The 23,858-nt window shown below is 42.1% G+C and overlaps 1 protein-coding gene across 2 annotated transcripts; it reads left to right on the top strand.

The window, feature by feature from the left end:
- Positions 1-10,722: 10,722 nt before the first annotated feature.
- Positions 10,723-22,359, top strand: LOC309717849 (basic helix-loop-helix transcription factor scleraxis-like). Of its 2 annotated transcripts, none has more exons than XR_014279829.1 (3): positions 10,723-11,716; positions 11,988-12,273; positions 21,600-22,359. XR_014279829.1 is itself a non-coding variant. In XM_082552714.1 (3 exons), exons 1-3 carry the CDS (start codon positions 11,322-11,324, stop codon positions 21,636-21,638), a joined length of 651 nt encoding a protein of 216 aa, XP_082408840.1. In that variant the 5' UTR covers positions 10,723-11,321; the 3' UTR covers positions 21,639-22,359. The 2 variants fall into 2 exon arrangements, 1 of the variants encoding a protein (XP_082408840.1); XM_082552714.1 differs by having other exon boundaries at positions 11,988-12,204.
- The last annotated feature ends 1,499 nt before the right edge of the window (positions 22,360-23,858 follow it).

Raw genomic sequence — 23,858 nt, 5'->3', positions numbered from 1 at the left:
TGTTCAAAATAGACCATCGTTTTAGGTTATGTGTTCTTTTTTCCCTCCTTCTGGTCTGAGGAATAAGGCTGTCCTGTACTGACCCATTAACTGCCTGAATCTATATGAACGCGAGCGTGACCGTGTCACTCTCGCCTTAAAAGAGCTTCGGATTGGTCGAGTCTGGTCTGTTTTACCGAGCAATAGCTTTATTAAAGGCTGCGTTTGTGCATGTCAGTATGTGTATGTGTGTGTGGTTTACTAGAGGGCTGTGGTGGTTCTCAGGGGACAGCCCACTCCAGCTGCTCCTTTACAAGACTCTAACATCAAACACACACACGTACACACACACACTTAACACAAGGGCTCGACTTCACACATCTTTCCCTTACACCGTCAGCCTGCTTTAACAAGTTCATCAAATGAACGCTTCTCATTTCTTCCATTCCTGACATGCCGCTGACCTTCTCTCTCTCACACTCGCCCTGTGACATGAAATATAAATATACATATTATATATATGAATGTGTTCCCTTTTTTCTGTTTAATATGTTGTGTATGCAGTGCAGTTTCCTATTGTTTATAATGGGATAACTCACATGATAATCACCTGCAATTAAACAAGAGTTGTCAACGCGCTGCTGCTTTTGAGCTTTTGAGCAACATTAAAATATCTTTAAATATGAGCTATACACCAATAGGTGTAGCACCAGAGGTGACCATGATCTCTGAGCCGCCAGGAGCACAACGTGCAGAAAGGTTCTCTTCAACCCCTGCCACCCAATAATTTCAGTGTCACTTTTAAAGAGGGATTATTTTTCACTCTCCAAGGTCTGATGGGTGAAAGCTGCTTGACTGCTGCAACACAGTAGAACTGTCATAAAATGTAGTATGAAGTATGAAATGTTTGTACTTGACCTGCCATAAAACTCCCTTTGCACTTTATGTTTATTTTCATCACACCTCTGCATTAACGTTTCAAAAGCAGAACTTTGGAAGGAGTCTGCAAAGTGGTCCTGGGTACATTTATGTAGTCAGAAAATAATGGTACGCCTGCATGTCTATTGCACAAAACAAGGCTATTTTCCAAGATGTGAGAGTATAGATTTGCAAGGTGGGGTTGGAGCCTTGGTACTGACTGTGTGAGAAGCAGGGTGCACCCTGGAAGAACTCCCAGCATATCATGGGAGTTATGCAGGAATATAGAAAAACCTCACAATGAAAAATTTCTGTTGCAGTGCAATAGTGAAAAATACTTCTAGTGTGTTTTTTCAACATATTTTATTCAGCTCTGTTTTATTAGCCGTCATCACAGGGCACTTTACGTTGTGAAGTAAAGACCTTAGATAAAAAGAAACTCAACAGCACCCAAGAAAGAGACAAAACAAGACCACAGGGAGACAACGTGCAAAATAACAATACCTGGAAGGCAAGTAAGGTCAGTAACTGGAGCTCCAGAACCAGAGATGCCTGGGAGAAGGCAAAGGGAGAAAGAGGACAGACAGGAGAGAGGACAAAAGGGTAATGACACACAGTATTGGAATGTAAATAAAGGAGAGCAAAAAACGGAAAAACAACAACAAAAAAACAAAATTGCAAACTGCCACCTAGAATATGCTCTGTAAAAAGGGTAAGTGTAATGAGCTAAAGTTTAAGGCTATAACTTGATTGTGTTCTCAAGCACTTGTTAATTATTCTTGTTCACCTTTTTTGTCTTATGTGCTTACACACCACTCTGCATTTAATCACTGGTTATGAATAATCTCTGGCTCTACTTCACAGCATGTTTTGTCTGTTTGGTTGCCCCTCCCTGACGGTTCTTCCTGTTAAATGGGAGTTTTTCCCTCCCACTCTCGCCAAGTACTTGATTATTGGGGTTTTTGCTGTATTATTGTAGGGTTTTTACTTTACAATATAAAGTGCCTTCAGGCTACTGCTGATGTGATTTGGTGCTATATAAATAAAACTGAAATGAATTGAATTTATTTTTCTTGGTGGTTGTTGTTCTTTCTGAAAAACTACAAAACCTGCCAAAAATAAATTAATCTCAAAACCTCAAGTAAGCAGATCCCGTTTCTCATTTTAAACAATGCTAAATAAATGTTTCTGTGTTTATGTCTGTGTTTCTTCCAGTACCTCTCAAAGCTCACTCATGGATTTCACACTCAGTAGCAAGTTGCTGCTGATAGGCTATAGATAGTCCATACCCCTTTCTCTCTTTCTCTCTGTTGCGCTCCAAGCTGCCCTTTCTTTGTCCCCCCTTTCTCTCGCTCTCTTAGTGATGTGAGCTCCCTGGCATTTGAGGCAGCCAGTCATTACACCATGGAACGTATTGGAGCCAACCAGAGCTTCAGGAGTTTGGAAAACCAATGTGTAATGTTTTATTTATTATTACCTTTTAGTTACCACTCATTTATTACAAACAATCCTGTTTGCATAAATGATTTGTTTCATAAGAGACTTGATCAAAGGTTTAGCGAGGTTTTAGTTTATACCAGTGATAGCTGCCCAACTCTTCCATTCAAGTGTGGCACTGGAAATGATTGAAGTGAACCAGCAGAGCCGACTAAGCTCATATAACCAGTGAGGGAAAACACACAGCCCAGGAAAAAGAAAAAAAAGAGGGGGGACGGCAGAGATGGTGGCACATGGGAGGGGAAGAAAAAGTGGGTGAGAAAGTGACTGAGAGACATTTAGAGAAAGTTAAAAATACAGAGAGAGAGAGCTGAGGTGGTGAGTGAGTCAGGTGGTCAAATCGTTCCTGCCACCTCATTAGTGGCGATGACATCACAGCTGATTCCTCTTTTGGTCCGCTACTACTGCTCCGCCACTCCTCTGTTAACAGAGCTGCTACTGGCCAGTCTTTAACGGCAGAGTCTGGGGAGCCACTTTTATGTCGTCAATAACTCAGAGAAAGTAGAAAAGGAGGCAGGATCCACCGTGATTGGTGAAGCCGTCTTTTTTTTTTTTTTTGAGATTTGATTTTTTAATGTTAGATTTATTCCCCGTCATGAATACGCTGCAGAGCAGCTGCAGCTGTCTGTATTCAACTGATTTAGTTGAAGCAGAGTCTTTAACGGTTTCTCCTGAGGATTTGGCTCACATTAATGCCTATAGAGAGATTTCAAGGACGTTTATGTAGCAACAAAGCAAATATCTCACAGGTGAGCAGCAGTGCTTCCAAACTGGGTTTCAATTCAGAAACAAACCCACTACTTGTTTGTGTGTGTGATTGTGCTCATTTTCTGCATACAGCATTAACTCAACAAGAAATATAAGCCCGATAATCAGAAGAAGGCTGTTCTTGAAATGTAGCAGGACTTTGATTTACACTGGAACAAAATGCGTGTGAGTGTGGGTTAAAGTTAATGTGTAACCAGCTGGGTTATGTTGGCTCCGCCCACCTGGAATTGACCTGTTTGGAATTGACACACAAGTCATGTGTTGACCACCTCCACTCCATGGTCTTTCTTTTGAAGATGAGGAACAACATGGTTCAGTCTTGTTTGCCTGATACTGAGTGGGGTCGGCTTCTCTATGCAGCCAAGGCTGCTTTGCCAGTTCAGTTTTATTTCCAGCATCACTTTTCTGGGTTGCTGCTGGGTTTTTATTAAAGGTTAGCCTTCATGGCTGTTTAAGTCTCCTGTGTTTTTATTCATTTATTTAAGGAGGGCTACTTAAGTGTTGACTTGATTTTAAACTTTATCAGAGATGTCCAGCACCTATTACAGAGCCAGTTGTGCACTGTAACAAGTGACTTCAGTTGTGTCGCTCATTCTTTGCTTGCATGTGCTTTTCATTTCCACTGATTGTAGTTTGCAGTGGCAGGAAGCCATTTTAAAGTGCCATTTGGCTGTCTTTTAGGGAAACCTTTGTTGTGTGGAGGAGAACCAGAAGATTGTTTGGGTGCAAGTCTCAATATGGCAATAAGAACTTTTAACCTCGTGCCAGTCTGGTTACAGGCTCCTCAAAGATATGCAGTAACTATGTCTCTGGGCTCCTGGACTATGCACCAGCTTTGATTTTGATTGTCTCCTTGGCAGGACTACACCGCGTTCAGTGGAGCTGCTCTGCTGTGATGAGTCCTTGAAGTCCGTCTGAGCATTTCCCTTGTGTGTCTGTGACGCGTACTGGATCTCCTCATATGTCAGACTTTGGGGAAGAAAATGGAGCCATGGGGCGCCAAATCTGGTACGTAGGTTGAAAGAAATTGTGCTGATGTGGCAAAAAAAATCTGGCACAATGGCACACATCACTGCAATGGGTGTTTCTGCCAAACGCTTTCCCACATCAGGATGTAACAGCTGTGCTCGACACTCTGACCTTTGTGGATTAATTCACAGTCCATAATGAATTAAAATAAATAAATAAATAAAAGTGACCATACAACACGCCCTCACTTAGATTCCTGACATGTTGATTTTGGGCTTGTCCATTGAAGTTTAATGTTAAAATGCAGTCCAATGCAGTGACTTTTACTAAGAGGTAAGCAGAGTTGCCATCCTAGAAATCAGTGTTACATGGATTACTGCTGCATGTGTTTAAGGTTGAGATCATTGTAAATATATTCTGTTTAATGACAAGCATTATATTATAGAAAATCGGGCTTGTGGTCGCTGTCCTGTGAGAATCTCAGTTGTTCATGAGCTCATAAACATAATCATAAATTAATCTGAAAGTGCTGCTGATCCTGCACCTGCTTAGCTTACCAGTTTTATTAGAACGGACATGGTGAGAACTGTCCTCTCTCCATCGTTGCCAGCTTATTAAATACGTTTTTAACAGGTTTTTCAAACTCCATCTTCTCGACATACACCGTTAGCAAGATGAAACTGAACTGTTACAATAATAAATCACTGAAGCTAGTTTGCTTGCTAATGCTAGCTGTGTTTCCATAAGAAGACATGGATCTAACTGATCTCAGAGCAGTGAAAGCGCCAGCTCGCGTCACACGCTGGTTTCTGGAAAGCACTGCTTGCCTTGCTTGTCCTTATGGAACACCACTGGCAAAAGGTAAGAGTAGGACTCCTTGGAAGCAATCTTAAAAAATACAAACCAAACCTGTAAAAAGTGTTGCAGCTGAGTTACCATTGAAAATTTTGGGGGTTTCTATCAACTTGAAATCACAACTTCTTCCCTTAATTTCTCTTAAGTGAAGCGTGCAAGTTAAGTCTTACTTATTATCTGTTGCTTGTAACTTAAATCTGTTGGAAGGTTCTGACTTGCTGAAATAAGTTGTTTTAAAATAACTTAATTAAATGTGTTACCAGTTCACATAATATCATTGAGTTGTTCCAACAATTCTCTTTTTTTTAGTAACCAACCAACAAAACAAACTGAAATTGATAAATTCTGGTAATTTTTGTTTTTACCCTAGTAACTGGGCATTACATTTGGACCTTTCTGCACTTTTCTTGAGTTATGATGTTAAATGAACCCATTGTTCCCATATGAATTCATACTTTAAAACCAAAATAAAGACTTTCTATTCAAAGACGATGCTTAGTTTTTAAATTTATTGCATCCAACTCACCACAAATAGCATCCCAAATGGTTCCCAGCTATGTGCTGGGTGTCAGGAGGTAATTGGTGCAGGCATGAAAGCCTTTAATTGCTCATCCAACTAATACTCTGATCAATTACCAATATCACAAAAGACAAAGCAGTGTATACTTGACATATAGGTGTTCCACTGATCAAGCATTTAAAGGCAGACATAAATGGAGTGTGTATCCCTTTGCAGACTCTCATTATGCAGTGGAGGTGGACTTTATCCTCGGTTTTCCCATAGGAGTAGATCAGTGACCAGAAGCTGCTTGTGGAAAAAACACAGTGCATGTGTGAATTAACCTAATTTCTTTATTTTAAAGTAAAGGCATCTGATGAAAACCCCGTCAAGGTGGAACAGAAACTCAGAATGCAGTAGAAATGAAGCAAATTCAAAACGACCACAAGATAAAGGATTAGAAGCAGATTTCCGTCTCTCAAAGTTTCTTTTATTGGCCCACTGTGTTCACAAACTAAAAGGAGACATGCTCATACAGCAGGGCTCAGATGTATGACGACAGCCTTCAGACGCACTCAGACAAACGAGATAAAAGTCACATAGACTTTAATTTCCCAGCATTTCTTTCATTGTTTTACAGCGTTCTGAGGGATGTCAAATCAAACAATAGCTTTTTACTACACGCTTGAACCCAGTGCACCGCAAGCGTGTTTGTGAGAAACTCTATCATAAAACGGGATATGAACGGAAAAAACTAAGAGAACGAGCGCAGTTTCGACTGATGTCTTCCAGTTGTGTGACCTCTCTTTCCTTCCCGGTCTTTTTTCTGTCTCTCTGCCTCTCTCAGTTTAATAAGGCCAGCTGTAGAGTCTGGCTCTCTTGGGAAACACAGTAGAGTGTGGCTGGCGCTGAGGCTGAATGAGGCTGAAATTGGGGCTAGTGGTGGTGGGGGCTGCAAGTTGGGGGGGCGAGCACTTCCGACCATTTTCCCCATACAATACACTTTGCAGTCCGGAGCGCTGGCAGGCTGCCACCAGCTCTCTCCTCTTCGTCTTCTTTGACACCCCCCCCCCCCCCCCCCCATTCACTTCCCCCTTTTCCATCCTACTTTTCTTCCTTGTCCTGCTTTCCACCTTCCCACCTTCTTTTCTCTCTATCCCTACTCTTCTTCCCATTGTCATTATTTGTGCGCTCCCTGCTGCGGAGAGCACACACTTACTTTTGGTAATGACCCAGTCCAGACGTCTGCTTAGTGGCATCATAACAGAGATCTTCCCCTTTTCCCTCTTTCTATCAGTTTCGGTGGAGGCTATAGAAACGATTATCCGAGGACTACAATAAATAGCTCAGTTCCTTGGAGTGTCTTTCCCCTGCTAGGCGCCTGCTCTCTGGTACGGTATCGAGTCCAGACCTGCTTCCGAGTTTTGACAGGTCCCTGACCTGTGCCAGAGTTGTTCACTTCACTTATTCTGACTGAGAGAGAGAGAGTGTGTGTGTGTGTGTGTGTGTGTGTGTGTGTGTGTGTGTGTGTGTGTGTGTGTGTGTGTGTGCGCGCGAGGCTGGGCCCTACTAAGATGGTGGGTGTTTTTCATCAGACTAATGAATAATACGTCTGAGCTGAGCAAAGAGTATCAAGCGAGAGGAGAAGAGGAGGAGAAGGGATGGGGGAGGAGAGGGGAGGGGTAATGACTATCAGATGGTGCTCTACTACTGTGCTGCTGCCACCACTACTGCTGCTGTGTCTTTAAAGGAGAACACCACTCAATTTCAAAATGCGTGATTAAAAAACACACACAAAAAATAAATAAATCTAAAACTGTCATTAAAAAAAAGAACTTCCAAAGTCCCAGTGTGAGAAGAAAGAGCGATGCAAGTCGAACATAAAGTTCACTGCTCATTTTTCAATAATCAATCCTATTGGCCTTTTTTTCTGTGATGTTGGTTCATGGGATTCTCTAAAATGAATTTGCCAAACTCTCTTTGCCAGCTCGTACTAAATCACTTGCTTCAGCCTGACAAATGCCATAAGTCCACGGTCCAGAAGGTGTGTGCTCGGGAAATTACATCCTCGGTACAATCAACACCTCTTAAAAATACCATGAGTGGCTACCTGTTCATTCACAAATAAAAGAACTTTTGAAACTGCCTTTTTCTTCTGGCTCCGCTTTGAGCTGCGTCGCGCAGCTGTTTCCAGTGAAAAAGCTCCAAGTCTGAACATATACTTGCTTTTAAGTATGCGTTCACCAGTGCACGATATGGCCATTTGGCACTTGGTTGGTGCAAAGCCTCAAAACCTAATGCTAAGTTTATACAAGATGCAATTCCCACATTCTGGTAGGACTCTGTCATATAACACGGCATGTCAAATGTCACCGTTTTCATTATTTGCACTATGCAAATCATGCATCATACATGTACAACTTAAGTGTAAAACTGTAAGTGTTACACTGCAAATTGGGTCTGCAGTTCAGTACAACGATAATATCTGACACAGGAACATTCAGCATCACTGTGTAATGCACAGTCTGCATCGAGGAATATTGGTCAATATTTTTATGTAGTTTAAATGTAAATGTTGCCATTACTGAATTGTAATGCGACTCCTTTCTTCTTATGCAACATTCACTTGGCAAACATACGTGATTATAAATAGTGGATATACCCAGTCGAATGGGTTCTGGCAGTGATTCAGAGAGAAATGGATACTGTATTAGACCAGCCACACGCTCCTGGGATATGCAAACTAGGGGAAGATCATGCTAATGCAATGTAATGATGGGCCGCAGAGAGAGCGCAGCTGGTTTGGAAATACACCTCCACATTTTAGCGGTCAGTCAAAAATATGCAGATAGGCAGAGCACAGCGCAGAACAAGTCGTTTCAAAGATCATGTCTTCATCTCTCTCTAACTCCAGGGCTGTAAATCATCGCAGGATTCCTCAAGCATTGACAATACTAACATGCCACATTACCGCAACTCCTGACCTTTTGTTGCATGCCCCCCCTCCTTCACACACACACACATACCACATTTTCTGTCCGTCTCTGCCGCAGCTATCAATTAAAGGCATATATGCCAAAGCAATAATATTTAGAAGAGATCCAAAATGTTCTCCAACCCAAACCCAACTGTTTACCACATACTGTCCTAGTTTTCTCCCTCGCAAGAGCGATGAGCTGTCGGATACGGCGCTGGCTCCTGAAAGACAAAGTTTGTTTTCACTGAGGGATTTTGTTATTTTTGGTCCACTTTTATTTAGTTTTTCGGCATTAGGAAAAGTTTAAATAGCTACAAGAGCATCATTAAAGGTTCTTTTTCTTTTAATCTAAAACATTGATTGGAAGTTGGCCTGATCTCATGAACGGATGTGTTCAATAAGAGTTGAAGGGAAGTGGAAAAGGTTTTTTCCAACAAAGTGTAAAATTGTTACACTTGGGGGGTGTTTCCCTTGCTTTCTTCCTTGTTTCCATTACGTCCTGCAGCTGAAGATTATTTTTTATTTATTTATTTATTTTTCTTAAGGAGATTTATTCATGGTAGCAGTGTGAACTCTGCAAAGGTGGTGTAACGTGAACTGTAGGAGCAGAACCGCATTGTTTGATTGCACCTTCAGGAGGAACCGATCAGTGCCAAAACTTAATGCTTCTCTGCTTCTGTGAAGCACTCGTATGTAGGAAGAGCAGCACATTTTGTTTTCATTATAGTAGTCCGACTGGAGTTTAATTCCCACCTATGCTGCACTTTTCTGTGCTTCCTGTAGGTACTGCAATCAACCGCTGCAACCAGCGTTGGCTTTGGTTCATTCACTCAACACCACAGCATAAACACCACGACTAAGATTGAAGGGCAGGGATGGACACCGAGGGGAGGGGAGTCAGGGAGAAATATGGGCAGAAGAGGGAAAAAGACAGAGAAATCGAGAGTGATGAATGCCGACTGTAACATTGTGTAACTCTGACAGATTATTCATTGTGCTATTAGTTTTCAGCAGCAGCTTACTCTTGCCAATCTACACAAAAGAGGCATACCAGTAATGGCAGTTGGGTTTAGAGTTTTCACTGAGGTACTGCTGAGGATTACAGACTTCATAGCTGAGCTTTACATAGGTTGTCAACCTTTAACCGCTGTACATTTAAAGTAGGAAGAAACACATAAAGGTCACACAGTCTCTTGGCAATAAGAGTTAAGCTGCGCGATCATGACTAATAATATCACAAAGAGTTTAAGCAGAAAACACAATTAGACTTTGACGCTCCTGTCTTGCCTTGTCTCTTGCTAATTTACTCCCACTTGTGTCTGTCTTCTCGCCTCTGTCTCTGCTTCCTTTGCTGTACCTCGTTTTGAACTATTAACTTCCTTCTCGAAGAGAGGATGACAGATAGATGAAGGCAGTTTAAAGTCGCAGCTCTCCTACTACAATCTCCAATCGCATGAACCTTAAATTCACGTTAAATGTCTGAGTCCCATGAGGATAGATACATTGCAAAGCTCTTTAGTGCCACAGCTCGTACAGATAAAAGTCTTGCGGTCGGATAAACCTACATTTTGGCGTCATCCATGAGCTCAGCGATGCCTCCCGGCCAGCTGTCCCGGGATGAAATCAGAGATGTAGACGGAGGGAAAGAAAAAACACTCACACTCGCCACTCTGTCTTCACAGCTTACTGCAGTCGAGGAAGTGGTTGAACGAAACATGATTTTTTTTTTCCTGCAAACGCAAAACCCAGTTGTACCTCTTGCTGGTAGCGTGCCCTGTCAGACTAATGACAGAAACCAGGAAGAACATATCATGTGAGAAACTGAAAACAAGTTAACACAACAGAAATTCTTTTAAGATATTCAGTCGTTATTCAAAAGACAGTTTGGTAAATTTGATTCTGGACACATTTCTGTGGAAAAAAGAAAATAAATATAGAGAAATAGATCAACCTGACATCTGATTGTACCGTCCAAGATAACAGCTTTATTACTAATGCCACATGACAGCATTTTATCCAACACATCGACCGTATTTCTTAAATTTTAGAGGGCCCCGTGGGTGATGCAAGATCTGTTTTAGGGTGGATTTCCCCTGGAACATATCAGCATGCAGCCAAAACAAACTCCTGCGGATGGTTTGCCTCTTGCCTCCGGTCTCTCCGGCCTGCTTCTAGAGAGCAGCCAAGGGACCCTCAGTGCTCAGAGGGAGGAGCAGTGCAGTCCTTTTGCCCTCCCACTGGCTTTAAGACCAGAGACAGACGGAAACACTCAGACTGCAGGCACATGTGGAGCAGAGACACACAGAGAGGGAGAAAGGACAGAGAGCACGAGAGAGTGAGGCGGCTGGCGCAGAGTCGTTCCTGGAATTGAAACGGGCAAATATAGAAACGAAGGGCAAAGAAAGACGCGCAGAGAAGCAATGAGAAACGAGACCAATTTTTGCTTCAACATGCAAGTATAAACTGATTTTTTGATTCTTATTTTGAAGTGATAGCTGCAGGAGACACAGATCTTTGGGATGTGAAGTGCATGTGAATAGATCCAGAAAGAACAAGAAGGACTTGGAACCTGCAGCTGTCCATGACCCGAGTGCTCTGAGGTCAAGTTGTCGTGACCTCTTAACCTGCTTTAGGATCAACTTCAATAAGGGGAGATTACAAGTTGAGGCAAATTAGACTCGCAAGGGAAACATCCGATTCTCCTGGCTTAATTTGTTTTGTGAAGAAGAGAAGTTTTGGGGGAAATATCTCTGGTGGACACCTTCAGCCAGCTTCAGCCAACAAGCTTCATCAGCTCAACCTTGCCTTGAGGAAGCCCCCACAAGACTGACCGGTAACTGTCACGCTGTTGCGCCCAAGATGACATTCGCCATGCTGCGCACGGCACCCCCCGCGGGCCGCTTCCTGTACGGCGACATCGCCCTTCTCTCCGAAGACGATGACGAGAACGGCAGCGAGGGCTCGGGCTCCGAGGAGCGTACCAGCAATTCCTCCAACGCCGCCTTTCGCTTGTCCTCGTCTTCCCCATCTGCCTTTCACATCAAGGTGAACAGGAAGAGGAAGCTGTGCGGGGGAGGAGGCGGAGGGATAGAAGTAGGGGGCATGGCCGCGAGACTGGTCCCCCCGGACTCATCTCCACCTAAGGAATATCGCCAGAGGAACGCGGCCAACGCGCGGGAGAGAGATCGCACCAATTCTGTCAACACAGCATTTACAGCGCTGCGCACACTCATCCCCACCGAGCCTGCAGACAGGTAAAGACCTGCATGAGTTACTGTTTTGTGACATCATGCACAAATAAGACAGGGACAGAATGATTTCCACCTGGAGAGCCAAATAAATGATGGTTTTATATTTAGGCCTTTAATCTGAAACTCTCCAAACTCGAACAGGGAAGAAAAATTCTAGCATCTAGCATCATTCTCTTGCAGGTTTGAACATATCCTATGAGGCAGATATCTTTACGTTACCCTCCAAATTTCTTTTTTTCCTCTGTCAACACCACAACTGTTTTCATGATTACAGGAAGTTGTCAAAGATCGAGACGCTGCGTTTGGCCAGCAGCTACATAAGCCATCTGGGTAACGTGCTGCTCCTGGGCGAAGGGCTTCATGACGGACAGCCCTGCCACGCTCCCTCACCGCCGTTTTTCCATGTCAGCTCCTCCCCCAACCGAGGATCCGACCAATCAGCGCAGCCCAAGCACATCTGTACCTTCTGCCTCAGTAACCAGAGGAAAATGGTGAGCGGATAACGAACTCTCAGTCAGTTAAAGAAGAAGAGGGAAATCCGGGAAAACATTAAGTTAAAAGTGCGTTTTGCTTAAAAATCCTCTAAAACTAAATGGCGGGAAGTTAAAAAGAAAAGTCTTGTTTTCTTTATTTATCTTTGTTAAATTTTCCAAAATACAAATGATAGAGATTTAGCTGAAGACCAGTGCGGTCAGAGACACTGTGTGGTGGTTTAGGACAGCTGACCTGAGATCAGTGAATGTGCCCATAAACCAGATTGGCCCAGAGGGACTGTAAAAGCAAAACCACTTTTTAAAGGACTCAGTGTTATTGTATCATCGGGGGTTAGTTTTAATTAAGCAGGTGGTTTCTGAAAATCTCTGAGCATTACAGTCCACAGCAGTAGTTGTTTTTCTCTCCGAGAGCTGGGTTCAAACAGCACGCAGGCTTTTTCCAGACTAAATGTGTACGAGTGTTGTGTCTAAACCCATCTATGGTGTTGTTTGTGCTCTCTTTTTAAAAAATATGAATTTAGAGTTTACAAGGGTATTTATGCAGTGACTGAGATTTATGACCAGGAGCCCGTGAAATCCGTCCAAAACCATGCGTATAATTTCAAGAATGCATTGACGTCAGCCCGAATACGAGAAGGTTTTAATCATAACTTCTCGAGATTGACCTGAGAGATACAAATTGGTAACTGGCAATTACTTTGTTCCAGTGAAAGTCACAGTCACAGGACAAAATGTAGGTGGAGAATCGATAACATTTTAGAGCAAAAAAACCAAAACAACCAACTTTTCTTCTCCACTTTTGTCAATAATCTTGATAAAAATCTACATTTCTCTACAACTATTAAAATGGATAAGCTACACCTTAGGGCGAACCTGTTTCTGCTCATATTTGATTGAGTCATCGCGGGAAATTAACATAATCAAAGCCACTCTCGCAGACGAAAATCATCAGCTTGATGAGAAAATACAGAAAATGAGGGATCAGCTGAGTGAAGTTAAATATATATGACCCCAGTTCTGATTTTGACAAATGCTACAGAAGATGATAAAGAGTTGACCCCCCCCCCCCCCCCCCCCCCCCCCCCCAGCCCATAGCTGCCGCCCATTTAGCAGGATTTATGGGTAAGGGGCTGACATCTGGCAGACTCCGCCGTTACCCCAGCAGTGTGTGAAAGCTAATACCCTCCTCAGTGTCTCAACCCAGAGACCCTTTAGCTGGGGGATAACCTGAGACTCAGCAGTCTTAGTGTCCCCCCCACCCCTCCAAACTTCTGCGAGTGAAAAACTAGACGTCCTGAGCGTCCAAACCCAGACGTCCTCAGCTCGCAGATAACTCGCCTGAAACCTATACCCCGTCCCTTCTTTTTTAACCTGTCTGTCCTCGCTGACTCCTTCACTTCCTCCTTCACTTCCTCCTTTGTCCTCGCAAACATCTCATTCTGTTTCATTTCTTCACCTTCAACATGTGCACCCCGGCTCCCCTCAAACACCACCACCACCACCTTTGTGCATATCGATCGACCTGATGGAGGTCAGAGCTGCCAGTAGGAGCTTTGTAATACTATCTGCTGCTGTCAGCTCGCTGCTGTGGTTGCATGACTGACCTGTAAATGCATGCTGGGTAGAAAACTATTTCTCATGTCAAAACACTCGAGCGCAGACACTTCAGCTTACTCTGTGTTACACACTGTCAGTCACGTTATGATGTTTCCCGGTAGCTCAATGAAAAGTCTCATTATTCTCCCCTGTGTGCTGTGTACGTTGCATCAAGCGTACTTGGCTGACTTCCCCAAACGAATCCAGAAGAATCGCAAGCGAGAAGACAGAAGATGAGTTAGCACAAGGGTGTAGAAATGGTTGCTTAGTTTTGGTTTATGCAAACAGTTTTATGAATCACACACAAACAACTATAATGTCTTTGCAGTTCTGCTTAAAGTGAATTTAGTAGCTTATCAGTATCACAATGTGAAGATCTTTTTTTTTTTTAACTCTATATTGCATTTTCTTTTACTGCATACAACCAGTAAAAAATGTTAAATGGTGCACTTTCTTGGTCTAATTTCAGTGGTGGATTAATCTTCACTTGGTTAGTTAGACGGTTAGCAGCAGGATGTTGTGTGGGTACAAGTACAGCATACACTGTGTGGCTATGTTTAAAGTTAAGCTGTATTGGCACACAGGAATAAGCTGAGCTGGGCTTTGGATACAAGAACAGGACTTGTTAGCTGGACCCTTCAACAAAGGCCCGGTGGAGTCATAATAATATCACTCCACCAGGCTCCAGTGCTCCTCCTCGCCATCATATCGGCACACGCAGTGCAAAGAGGCTCATGTATCCACGCTGAATGTTTATTGTGCGATTTCCAAATTAAATTGATGCATCCATCCATCCATCCATCTTCATCCGCTTTATCCGAGGCCGGGTCGCGGGGGCAGCAGCCTGGTGTGTGTGTGTGTGTGTGTGTGTGTGTGTGTGTGTGTAAATTGATGCAATTATCTAAAATATATTTTAGGAGAAAAATGAGGTTCATTTGGCCTCCTCTGATTGGCAGAACCTGAGAGCATTTCGTTTTCTCTGGAAAAGTGGCTACAGTGGGTCTAAGTGGGCTAAAGAGCAGAGTCGGTGCTGGTGATTACAGAGAGGAAACGATTGTGAAGGTAAAATGAGACTTTGTGTCCTGAGTGCTCTCTTTGTATGTTTTTATGGTCATTGAGGTTCATCACAGCTGTCAGGTCTGCTTAGACCAGCTGCTTCAGTTACACTTCTTTCCAGCGTCGGAGAGGGCGAAAGTGAGAAAAGTATACGCTCATTTCCTCTTATTATGTGTGTGAATACTGTATAACTGTTTCAAAACAAACAGTGTTGTTAGTAATGACTACTGCACACGGAGTGCTACGCTTTACATCTTACAGAGTCGGAGGAATAGTGATGGGATTTCATTATGTGTCGGTTCTTTGTACACATGTCTTAAGGAGCTTTAAAATGAATTTCACTCATTTACGGTGAGTTTCCTGAAAATGATACAGAACATGATTAAAACCCTCTCAATATCGCTGCGTCGTCAAATGTCAGCCGTTTGATGAATGACGGGTCTTTTTTTTTTTTTGTCAGATTTTAGGTTAAAAATTTTCACCCACCTTCAAGTCGTCTGAAAAATTCGAGAGGTTTAGTAGAGGCTTGTCAGGAAAAAAATGTATCTATTTTTAATTTTTTATGCCAACATAAAGAACAAAATCTCTCTCTTGATGCCCTAAAGTGTCAGGTGAAGCATGAAAAGCTACTTTGTGAAATTTACTCTCAGTATCTTTTTTGTTTTGATGCCAAATACCTCCTTGAATGTTCATATATATCACAGCAAAAATCTGATGTGTAAGGGGTGGAGCACACGCAGTTTGGCAAAGACAAAGTGGATAGCAGCTCTTGCATGCTGGTGCCTTTGATACTTGGATTTAAAAAAGGGGGGGGACATGCTTGATGGCTACATCTGTAAATGAGATGTACAATACTGAGGACAGACGACTGAGGTGAGCCGAGCACGGCTCAAATCCCCGTGCTGTCTACTTGATTGATGCAGCTATCCTGTGCAAAGGCTCTTTGCTGTCAGTGCAACTGTCAGATGCCTGGACTCAACATGTGACAGGAGAAGCTCACAGTGGCAGCTTTTATAATCATCAGCTCTTTATTGTCTTAAGTCAATATCTGGTAGAGGTCACCTTCAGTGATGGTGAAAGTGCTGAGGTGGTTGTCTGCTGCAGTTATTTTACAATCTGAATTTATGCAAAACGTGATTCAAAACAAACATCTTTTAAAATGTGCTAATCTATCTGTCTCTAGTCCGCAGCGTTCAACTGTGGCCTATTTCTTTTGGCCCGAAACAGAGAGCGGGTTAATTCAATTCAAAGGGCTAAAGTAAATAGAAATAGCAGTTCGTCTGCCAATAAGAGCAATCACACTGCATTCTCCTTTCTAGCTGGATGTGACGTGCCCAAGCGTTTTCCATCATTTGAATTTCGAAGAAGCTCGTCTGATTAATTAAAAGCAACATCTTATGTTCGGAAACAAAATTTTTAAAAAAATGAAAGAAAAATCTGGTGAAAATATAACTGCTCTGGTGCTTATGGTGTGGTTGGTGTAAATAGACCAGCGCTTCTTTTGAAATGGTTAAATTTAGATGCGTTTACAAGCATTTTAAGGCACGGCCCAGAGTTTTACTCGCACTCAACGGAGGTCATTTATTTGGAATTTCTGGAAATCAAAAAGCAAACGTAAGCAGACAATGCATTCTGCCTTTGATATCGCAAACGGTTCTGATTTATATCTCGGCTGCAGCACAACTACGCATGGTGATTTTTGTATGTGGATGGAGAGACGGGGGCACTAAAATCTCACTGTGCAACTGGAAACACCTCTTCTCTGCTGGTGTGAGGGCGAGGACCACTTGCATTTGTTTTTGCATGAGACGGATGTGAGTGACACATCTAGAGTGAATTTTTTAATGTGTCTTAAGCAGCAACCTTGCAAACACACTCACAGACAGATACACACACACACACACACACACACACACACTGGCTGGCTCTCTGTGTCTGGAAGTCATTGGCAGCACAGAGCGGAGCAACAAATGAGCTAATTGTTCTGTAAATGATTTATCCTCTGCTGAGGCCATACAGCCAGTGTTTAATTCAGCGGCTGCTATTAGAAACACATTGACGTTGGGCTTTGATGGTGATGTTAAAGGAGCCTGGAAACCACTCACTGTGAAACGCCCTCCCTGCTTACGCTCACGCCCACACCAATCACACATATATATACACACACATGTGGGCACACAGCACACCACCGCACTCAGACACTTTTATCAAAAGCATTTCACCCTACCTCCTAGTCTTTCCAACCAGACAGCCGTTCACCACTTCTAGACAGCGTGCAAAAAAGAGAGAAAAAAAGTCTTAAATATGATTACTTAGTTAAGGAGTTCTGGATCATGACTGCGTTTTCAACACTTTCTAAACTAATGGTGTGCAGGAAGTTGTGGAAACAGAGATGGAGAAGTAGAGCGAGAGAGAAAGAGAAATAGCCAACGACTCAGCGGGATAATCAACTTAGCTATTTATCCTCCAGTTTGGACAGTTGGTTTTTAGGCTGTGCTCAAACTACACTTTGCTTCTTTATAGAGATCAAATGAACCATGGGCCTAAAGAGGGCTTAAATGCATGCATAGGACATGTGCGGGGCCGCGCTAATGACTGCGGTTTTTGCAGTTATTTGGATATTAGTCTGTTTTCACTGGAAAAAAGCATTGCGTCACTTTTGTGCACGGAGTCGACGTCTCGGTAGAACGTCATAGATGAAAACTAAATTGCCCTCATTTGCTGATAATGCTAGCGTTGAGTTGGAGGGAATGTTTTTCGTGCCTTGTGAGCAAGAGCTTCGCTATGCTAATGAGGTGCATCGAAGGCAGCTAACACGCTGATGGCAGCGTCTAAATGTATTCTCAGCCACGCTCGGTGTGTGTGAGTTTGTGTACGAGTGTGTGCCCTCGAGCGTGGACCTGTCTGTATATTTTCAGCACAGATGGAAACGGTTAAATCCTAATTTAACACCAGCAGAAGAAGCCGGGTCAGATAACTAACAAAATCTATTAGCAAAACTATCATTCTGTAGCCATTCGGTCTTTGGGGAAAGGGCCGCTCACCCAGAAAATTAAAGCAAAAATACAGAAAGTCGAGCCAGGCTTTAGAGAAACACAGCGACAAAGCAGGATTTATGCTGTTTCTTGAAACAATATGTACTGAAGCTAATGACATACTGGTTTTTTTAGGGTCTACATCTTAGCACTGATGATCAAGCGCTGGTTAGTGCATAATGTAGCAAAATTAAGTCATCTGAGACTAGTGAAAATGAAGTCTGGCTTGTTATGGAGTCATTAAAACAGATTTTTAAAATGCTGGGGAAAATAAAGTACATGTGTGGCTGCCTGGTGCAAGCAGCATCTAATTAGGCAATCTAAGATTAATCAAGAGCCATGCTTACTGGCAAAGCTGCAATGAACATGAATTTGTGATGTGTCCAAGTCACGTAGTGGCAGACTGGGGCCTTATTTTGTGTTTTATTTCACTCAATTGAAGTCTCTTATGTTTTATTTATCAATTAATGATCATTTATGGGGGAAATTACAGCTTCTATAAGCCACCAGAGGCCCTGACGCATACACATACTTTCACTCGCTAAACTGAAAGGATATTACCAGTTTTCATTTCATGGTTAAATACCAATCTCCTTATACGATTGCGGGCCAGTGCCCAAGTAGAAATTATTTTTTCCAACCAGTCATTCCTGTCCTCGTGCAGCCAGAAACTAAATTAGATGTTTGTATTTGACAGAACAGCTTAACACAGGAAAAAAAGAGAATGGAAAATCCAGTTATAGGTGAAGGAACGGCAGGATTGGGTTTCGGAAAAACAATACTAAAGACTGAATTTGTGGACTTGATAAGATGCTGTGAAGACAGTGTTTACTGTCTTCACATTAGGGTTAAGACAGGCTGCTTTCTCCTTGTTGGTCCAAAAATATTGTTCAAGTTTGGTAGTATCATCATATCATATCTAAAGTAAACATCAGCAGGTAATCATATTAATGTCAGACAAATCGGCCTCCTGGGAAGACAGCGGTATGTGTGTGTGCGCGCGAGCCTGTTTGGAAAGAGAAAAGAGAGAGCAGAGATGTCATCCGAGCATGCCCTATTAGTCTTCAGGAGATTGTTTTGACTACCAGGCCGGCCTTAAAGCCCCCCTCCCCAAATCCCCTCCACCTTCTGTTTTGACTGAACCGGCTTCACTCCAGCTGAACCGCCTACACCAGCTACAGCTGTGCCTCTAAACTGTCACGGAGCACTAACAATGAGACGTGGGCTGATTCCTACCGATTCCGCTGCAATTTGATGTAATTTGGGAAATCATCCAATTTTCACACACAGGTTTCAAGTGAAATTTCTCACGTACCCACTTTAACTCTAAACTGCCTCAAGTACTTTTCCTTCCACTGACAAATGCCTTTAATTTTCCCCGTTGCTTTCCAACAAACACCCAGGAGCATGGCTGCGTTTTTGTCTTCCAACTGATGGTTTTGATGGTTTGTGAAAGGGAACAAGCACAATGAGATCACAGCGTCAATGAAGCCGAGGTTTTTCCAGGCTGTAAGTGACACAAAATAGACATCTGAGCAAGACTACATGTCATGTCAGATGGTTAAACTGACAGATAATTTGAGGCAGATCATTAGTCTTGTGTAATCTTTTACGGTGATCATATCAAGACTCTTCAGTTGTACTAGGAATGGATTTGTGCCTGAAGCAAGGGTTCTTAATGTGGGGGGATCCCCCAGCGCTCCACGAATCACAGCCAAGAGATTTACTATAAATTATAAAACTGCGCTCTTCAGCAAAAAAGAGCAAATCTACAGATGGGATCCACGGACACCAACAAAATAAGGATTTTCTGTCCTTTTCTCCCACTCGTTTTGTCTTTGGGTCATAAGAAACTCTTAATATGATATAAGTGCCTCTTATTTATTTATGGTACAAACAATCCAGAAGGCAACTGAGAGTATAAATGGTGGTAAACATATGCTTATTTGCATTAGGATTAATGCTGAAAGACCTCTATGATCTTTAAAATGAGGAAACCCTACATGTGCTGATTGATGTTCTTATATTTCCTTATGCTAGTAATATCTCATCTACTATCTACTTAGTTTTGAAAACAGGACAACAGAAGAACAAATAAGACACATTTGGTCACATGAAGTAGTTGCTTTTAAGCGTGGCTACTACATACTAAATTATACCGCTGGTGTTGCTCATACTTGCACTCGCAGCCAGTAACACAGTGGTAATGATTCATGTCTAGCAACGGTAATGGTTCAATTTCAGTGTAATCTAATGATCCTCTGCTGATCCAGCTGGAGGAAGGATTGACAACAACAGTTTCTGCGTCTCCTCACACTCACTCACCTCCGTCAGTGGGAGTACCAATTCCTGTCCAAGTCTTATGATCTCATTCTTTGATTACCGCCTGATACCCTTCCAACCACCAACCCACCTATGTTGATCTCAGGCAAACGGATTTTTCCAAACACCTACACCTTGTGCGCCGTCTGAGAGGAAATGTGTAACAGGTGTTCGGCGTGATGAGAGGAAAGGAAAGTGGGAGGCAGAGAGGGTTAGTTGAGATGATATGAGAGGGGGTAGAGAAAAGTCAGGAGAGGACATGAGTGCTTATATTAGCATATGGGATAATGGTAGCCTTATTCTTCAGCTGAAGAATTAAATAACAAAGATCCGTTGTCAGCTATGAGTTAATCCTTAAAACATCCGTCTTTTTTCTCCTTTTTAAATTTTTTTTTTTACAAAAGCATGGATGATATGTGTTGCATATCACTCAGTGGTGTGTTCAATAAAATCCCTTGACTGTTGCCTGAAAAGCCAGTGGTAGATGGCCCAAGTGAGCTGAGAAGAGGTTAGGTGAAGAGGGAAAAAGTGATGTTATTTTCCTGGCCAGATAGCGAAGGTCTCCCAACCAGCCAGGAAATCAGGGCCTCCTGCTCTGATACCACAGATAAATGAGAAGCATATCATCATGCTCTGCTGTCATGAACCAGCTCATGATGTCAATCTGCAGGCTGTAATAGTATTAAAGAAAAGCTCATTTCTCTCTGCCACCACAATTAATGTTGTGTGCTACATTACAGAATGTGTTTATGTGAGTTTGCTGCACGTAGTCAAGGCTAATTTACTCTCCCATCAACTAAAAGCAGAGTACATCTAAAACCACATGAACTTGCTGTGCCAGTGATTCCAGTACGAAACCATATATTTTTGAGTGCATTTTGTATGGTTTACATAAAAAAAATCATCTTTTTTACCTGTTATGATTTTTTTTTTTTTACTGTAAAATTGCTGGGCTTCTTTAGAGCCTCTGTGATGAAATATGGTTTGAATAAATTCATTAAACGTAAAGTATACTTGTGTTAGTGAAACCAGAGAAAGCTTCGATCAAAACTGGCAAATTTTCATGAAATGACGATTAAGAAGTTTGTTTCTTTGAGCTTACCTCAAATTGTTTTTTATATTTGTGAGACTGGACAGATAAAGTCGACTTACAGGAGGGAAGACTTTCTGAAGCCACCCTCCTGAGAAATCTATGAAATATATCAAGTAAAAACACCAACAACATCCATAAAGAATCAATGTTCGATGGCAGTTAGCCTTTTTTCCACCTACCGTTTAAGTTTTCTCCAGCTCTAACTCATGAGAGCAAAACCCAAACTGTTGTTTCAGTTTGATTTCAGTGAACCCGTCAATGATGTGAGATGTTGTTTCTGTCTCTTGCAGAATAAAGACAGAGACAGGAAGACCGCCATAAGGAGCTAACAACGACGACACGAGCCACGTGGATAAAATGTTCATCACTTGCTTACAGCGATTTTTAAAATTACTGCAACTTGAACACTAACCAGACTCAAAGACTTTTGAAGGACTCCTTGCAGCACTTCCAGGATTTTCCAGGAACATTTTAACTAAAGTTTGCATTTTGTTAAATGACCTTTTTTTTAAAAAAAAAAATTTTTTTACAGTTTGAGAACTTTCAAATGGCTTTCACATGCATACCAACACCACCAAGAACCTCTTAATACCACTTATAAAAGACTCTTGACTGTATCAGTGACTCTGAGAACTTACGGCACATGATCTGAAAACACACTCATAAACTTGTATTCCCGAAAAGCTGTGTGTTATTAATGTGTAAACTGAAGTATAAATGTATATTTATGTGACATAACATTATATAATGAAACTATGTTATTTAACGGCTATATGACTTTTTTTTTGACAAACAATGTGCATCGTTTTGAGGTACAATCGTTGGCTATATGACATCACAAAAATATGCTGGAACATTGTTGGCATTGGTTATTTCTAATAATCATTTTTGAGAGTTGAACTTAACTCAAGACGAGCAATAAATTGTTTGTATATCTGGGATTAAATTTCATTCATATGCTGCTGGTATGTTAAACAGATTGTACTCTAAAATGTTCTCCTAATTCTTGCCAGTCCCAACCAATAAACGTTGTAGAAGTTTCCACCGTGACTTTCCGGTGAGCTGCAGATATATTTTAAAATCAATGCTGTATTATGCTTTTGTGGCTGGTGGAGAGAATTAAGTGGAACTTCCTCTCTGTCTGATCCCATAGCTCACATAAACCTAATTACCCTTACTCACCTGCGACGCTCTCTTTCTCTCTCACATGCTTGTTCCTTCTCTCCTCGAGAACTCGGTTCTAGTTGGTGCTGCTGTTGCTCAGACTGACTAAAGTTGCAGATGAGGTTGGCAACAGAGGCTTAAGGAGGAAAGAAAAAGGCAAGGCAAAGGGAGAGGGGAGAGGAAAATGAGCAAAATTGAATCTGCAGGTTGGCTACTTGGACATCTGCCTTTGTCCCTTTGCTGTCCTCTTCTTTACCTTTCCACATGCTTGTTCTCTCTTCTCCTCTGCTCTTCCTCTCTTTTCCCTGGAGTGCCACTGCCCAGAGTCTGGTTATTGATGGCTTTCCAGTGTGCTTAGCCCCACACCAGCTACATTCTTCTGAACTTGTCCTTTTATTGATGCATCCATACATCATCTACTTGTTTTCTTATTTTTTCTGCTGCCTTTTCCAGTGTTTCTGACTCTGTGTCCTCCATCACCTTCATGCAGCATCTCCTCCAGTCTGGCAACTGCTGTGATGGAAAATGTAGATTCTGCCCTTCATTTTTGAGCATATTCTCTTTTTTAAAGTAATAATTTATCTTTTTCTTTCTCCTGTGACTACTACACATTTTTCCTACATTATCTTCAAGGTCAGAGGATAGAAGTTATGGCTACCTGAAAATGTTGCATCATCTGGGTGATATATTATCCTGCATGAAGAGTATTAAAATCTTATAATGCCACTGGTGTCCCAAAGTCATATAACAGTAGAATTTCTTAAGCTATTTTCCACCATTAAAAGAAATGTAAATTGAGCCTGTTCTTTTAATGGAGGCTAACCGCTGTGCTGCACTAGTTCGGTGTTCCCAAATTATTTTTTAACAACGCTAACAAGCTGTTTCTGCGACTGAGGTGCCAATTATCGAGCTTTTTCCTACAATGTGACAAGTGCCCGATGAAGGAAAACAACTAACAAAAAATTCAAATGCCACTTTCCACTGCCAAAAAACAGCTTTTAGTGGAAATGGTGCTGAAAAACAAAGCTGATTTATTTTGTGTGTGTGCATGTGTCAGATCTTACAAACACCCCCAAATTATATCACTACTGGGGACTCACAGCCAGTTCTAGAGTTAATATGTCCCCAGATGGATGTCTTTTAGAGGACACGCACTTTAAAGAAACAACTCACAAAGGTGATGAAGGAGAGAAACGTGTCGTCTGAAAGTTCATTAAAATCTGAATTAAAGATAGCTTCAAAGCCTATAATCGCTTATACCAAAGAATACAGTTGTTTGATATGCCCTACGAGTTTTTTTCTTCTAAAACGTAACGCGGGATGACAAAAGACTAAATCTCAGGACACGGATTCAAAATAAGTGGTCCCTGCTGCTTATAGGTTTC

This window comes from Aulonocara stuartgranti (genome assembly GCF_965226115.1).
Source record: "Aulonocara stuartgranti genome assembly, chromosome: 11".
Classification (NCBI taxonomy): domain Eukaryota; kingdom Metazoa; phylum Chordata; class Actinopteri; order Cichliformes; family Cichlidae; genus Aulonocara; species Aulonocara stuartgranti.
Note: the sequence above shows the minus strand (reverse complement) of the source record. Positions and strands in the feature narration are given on the sequence as shown.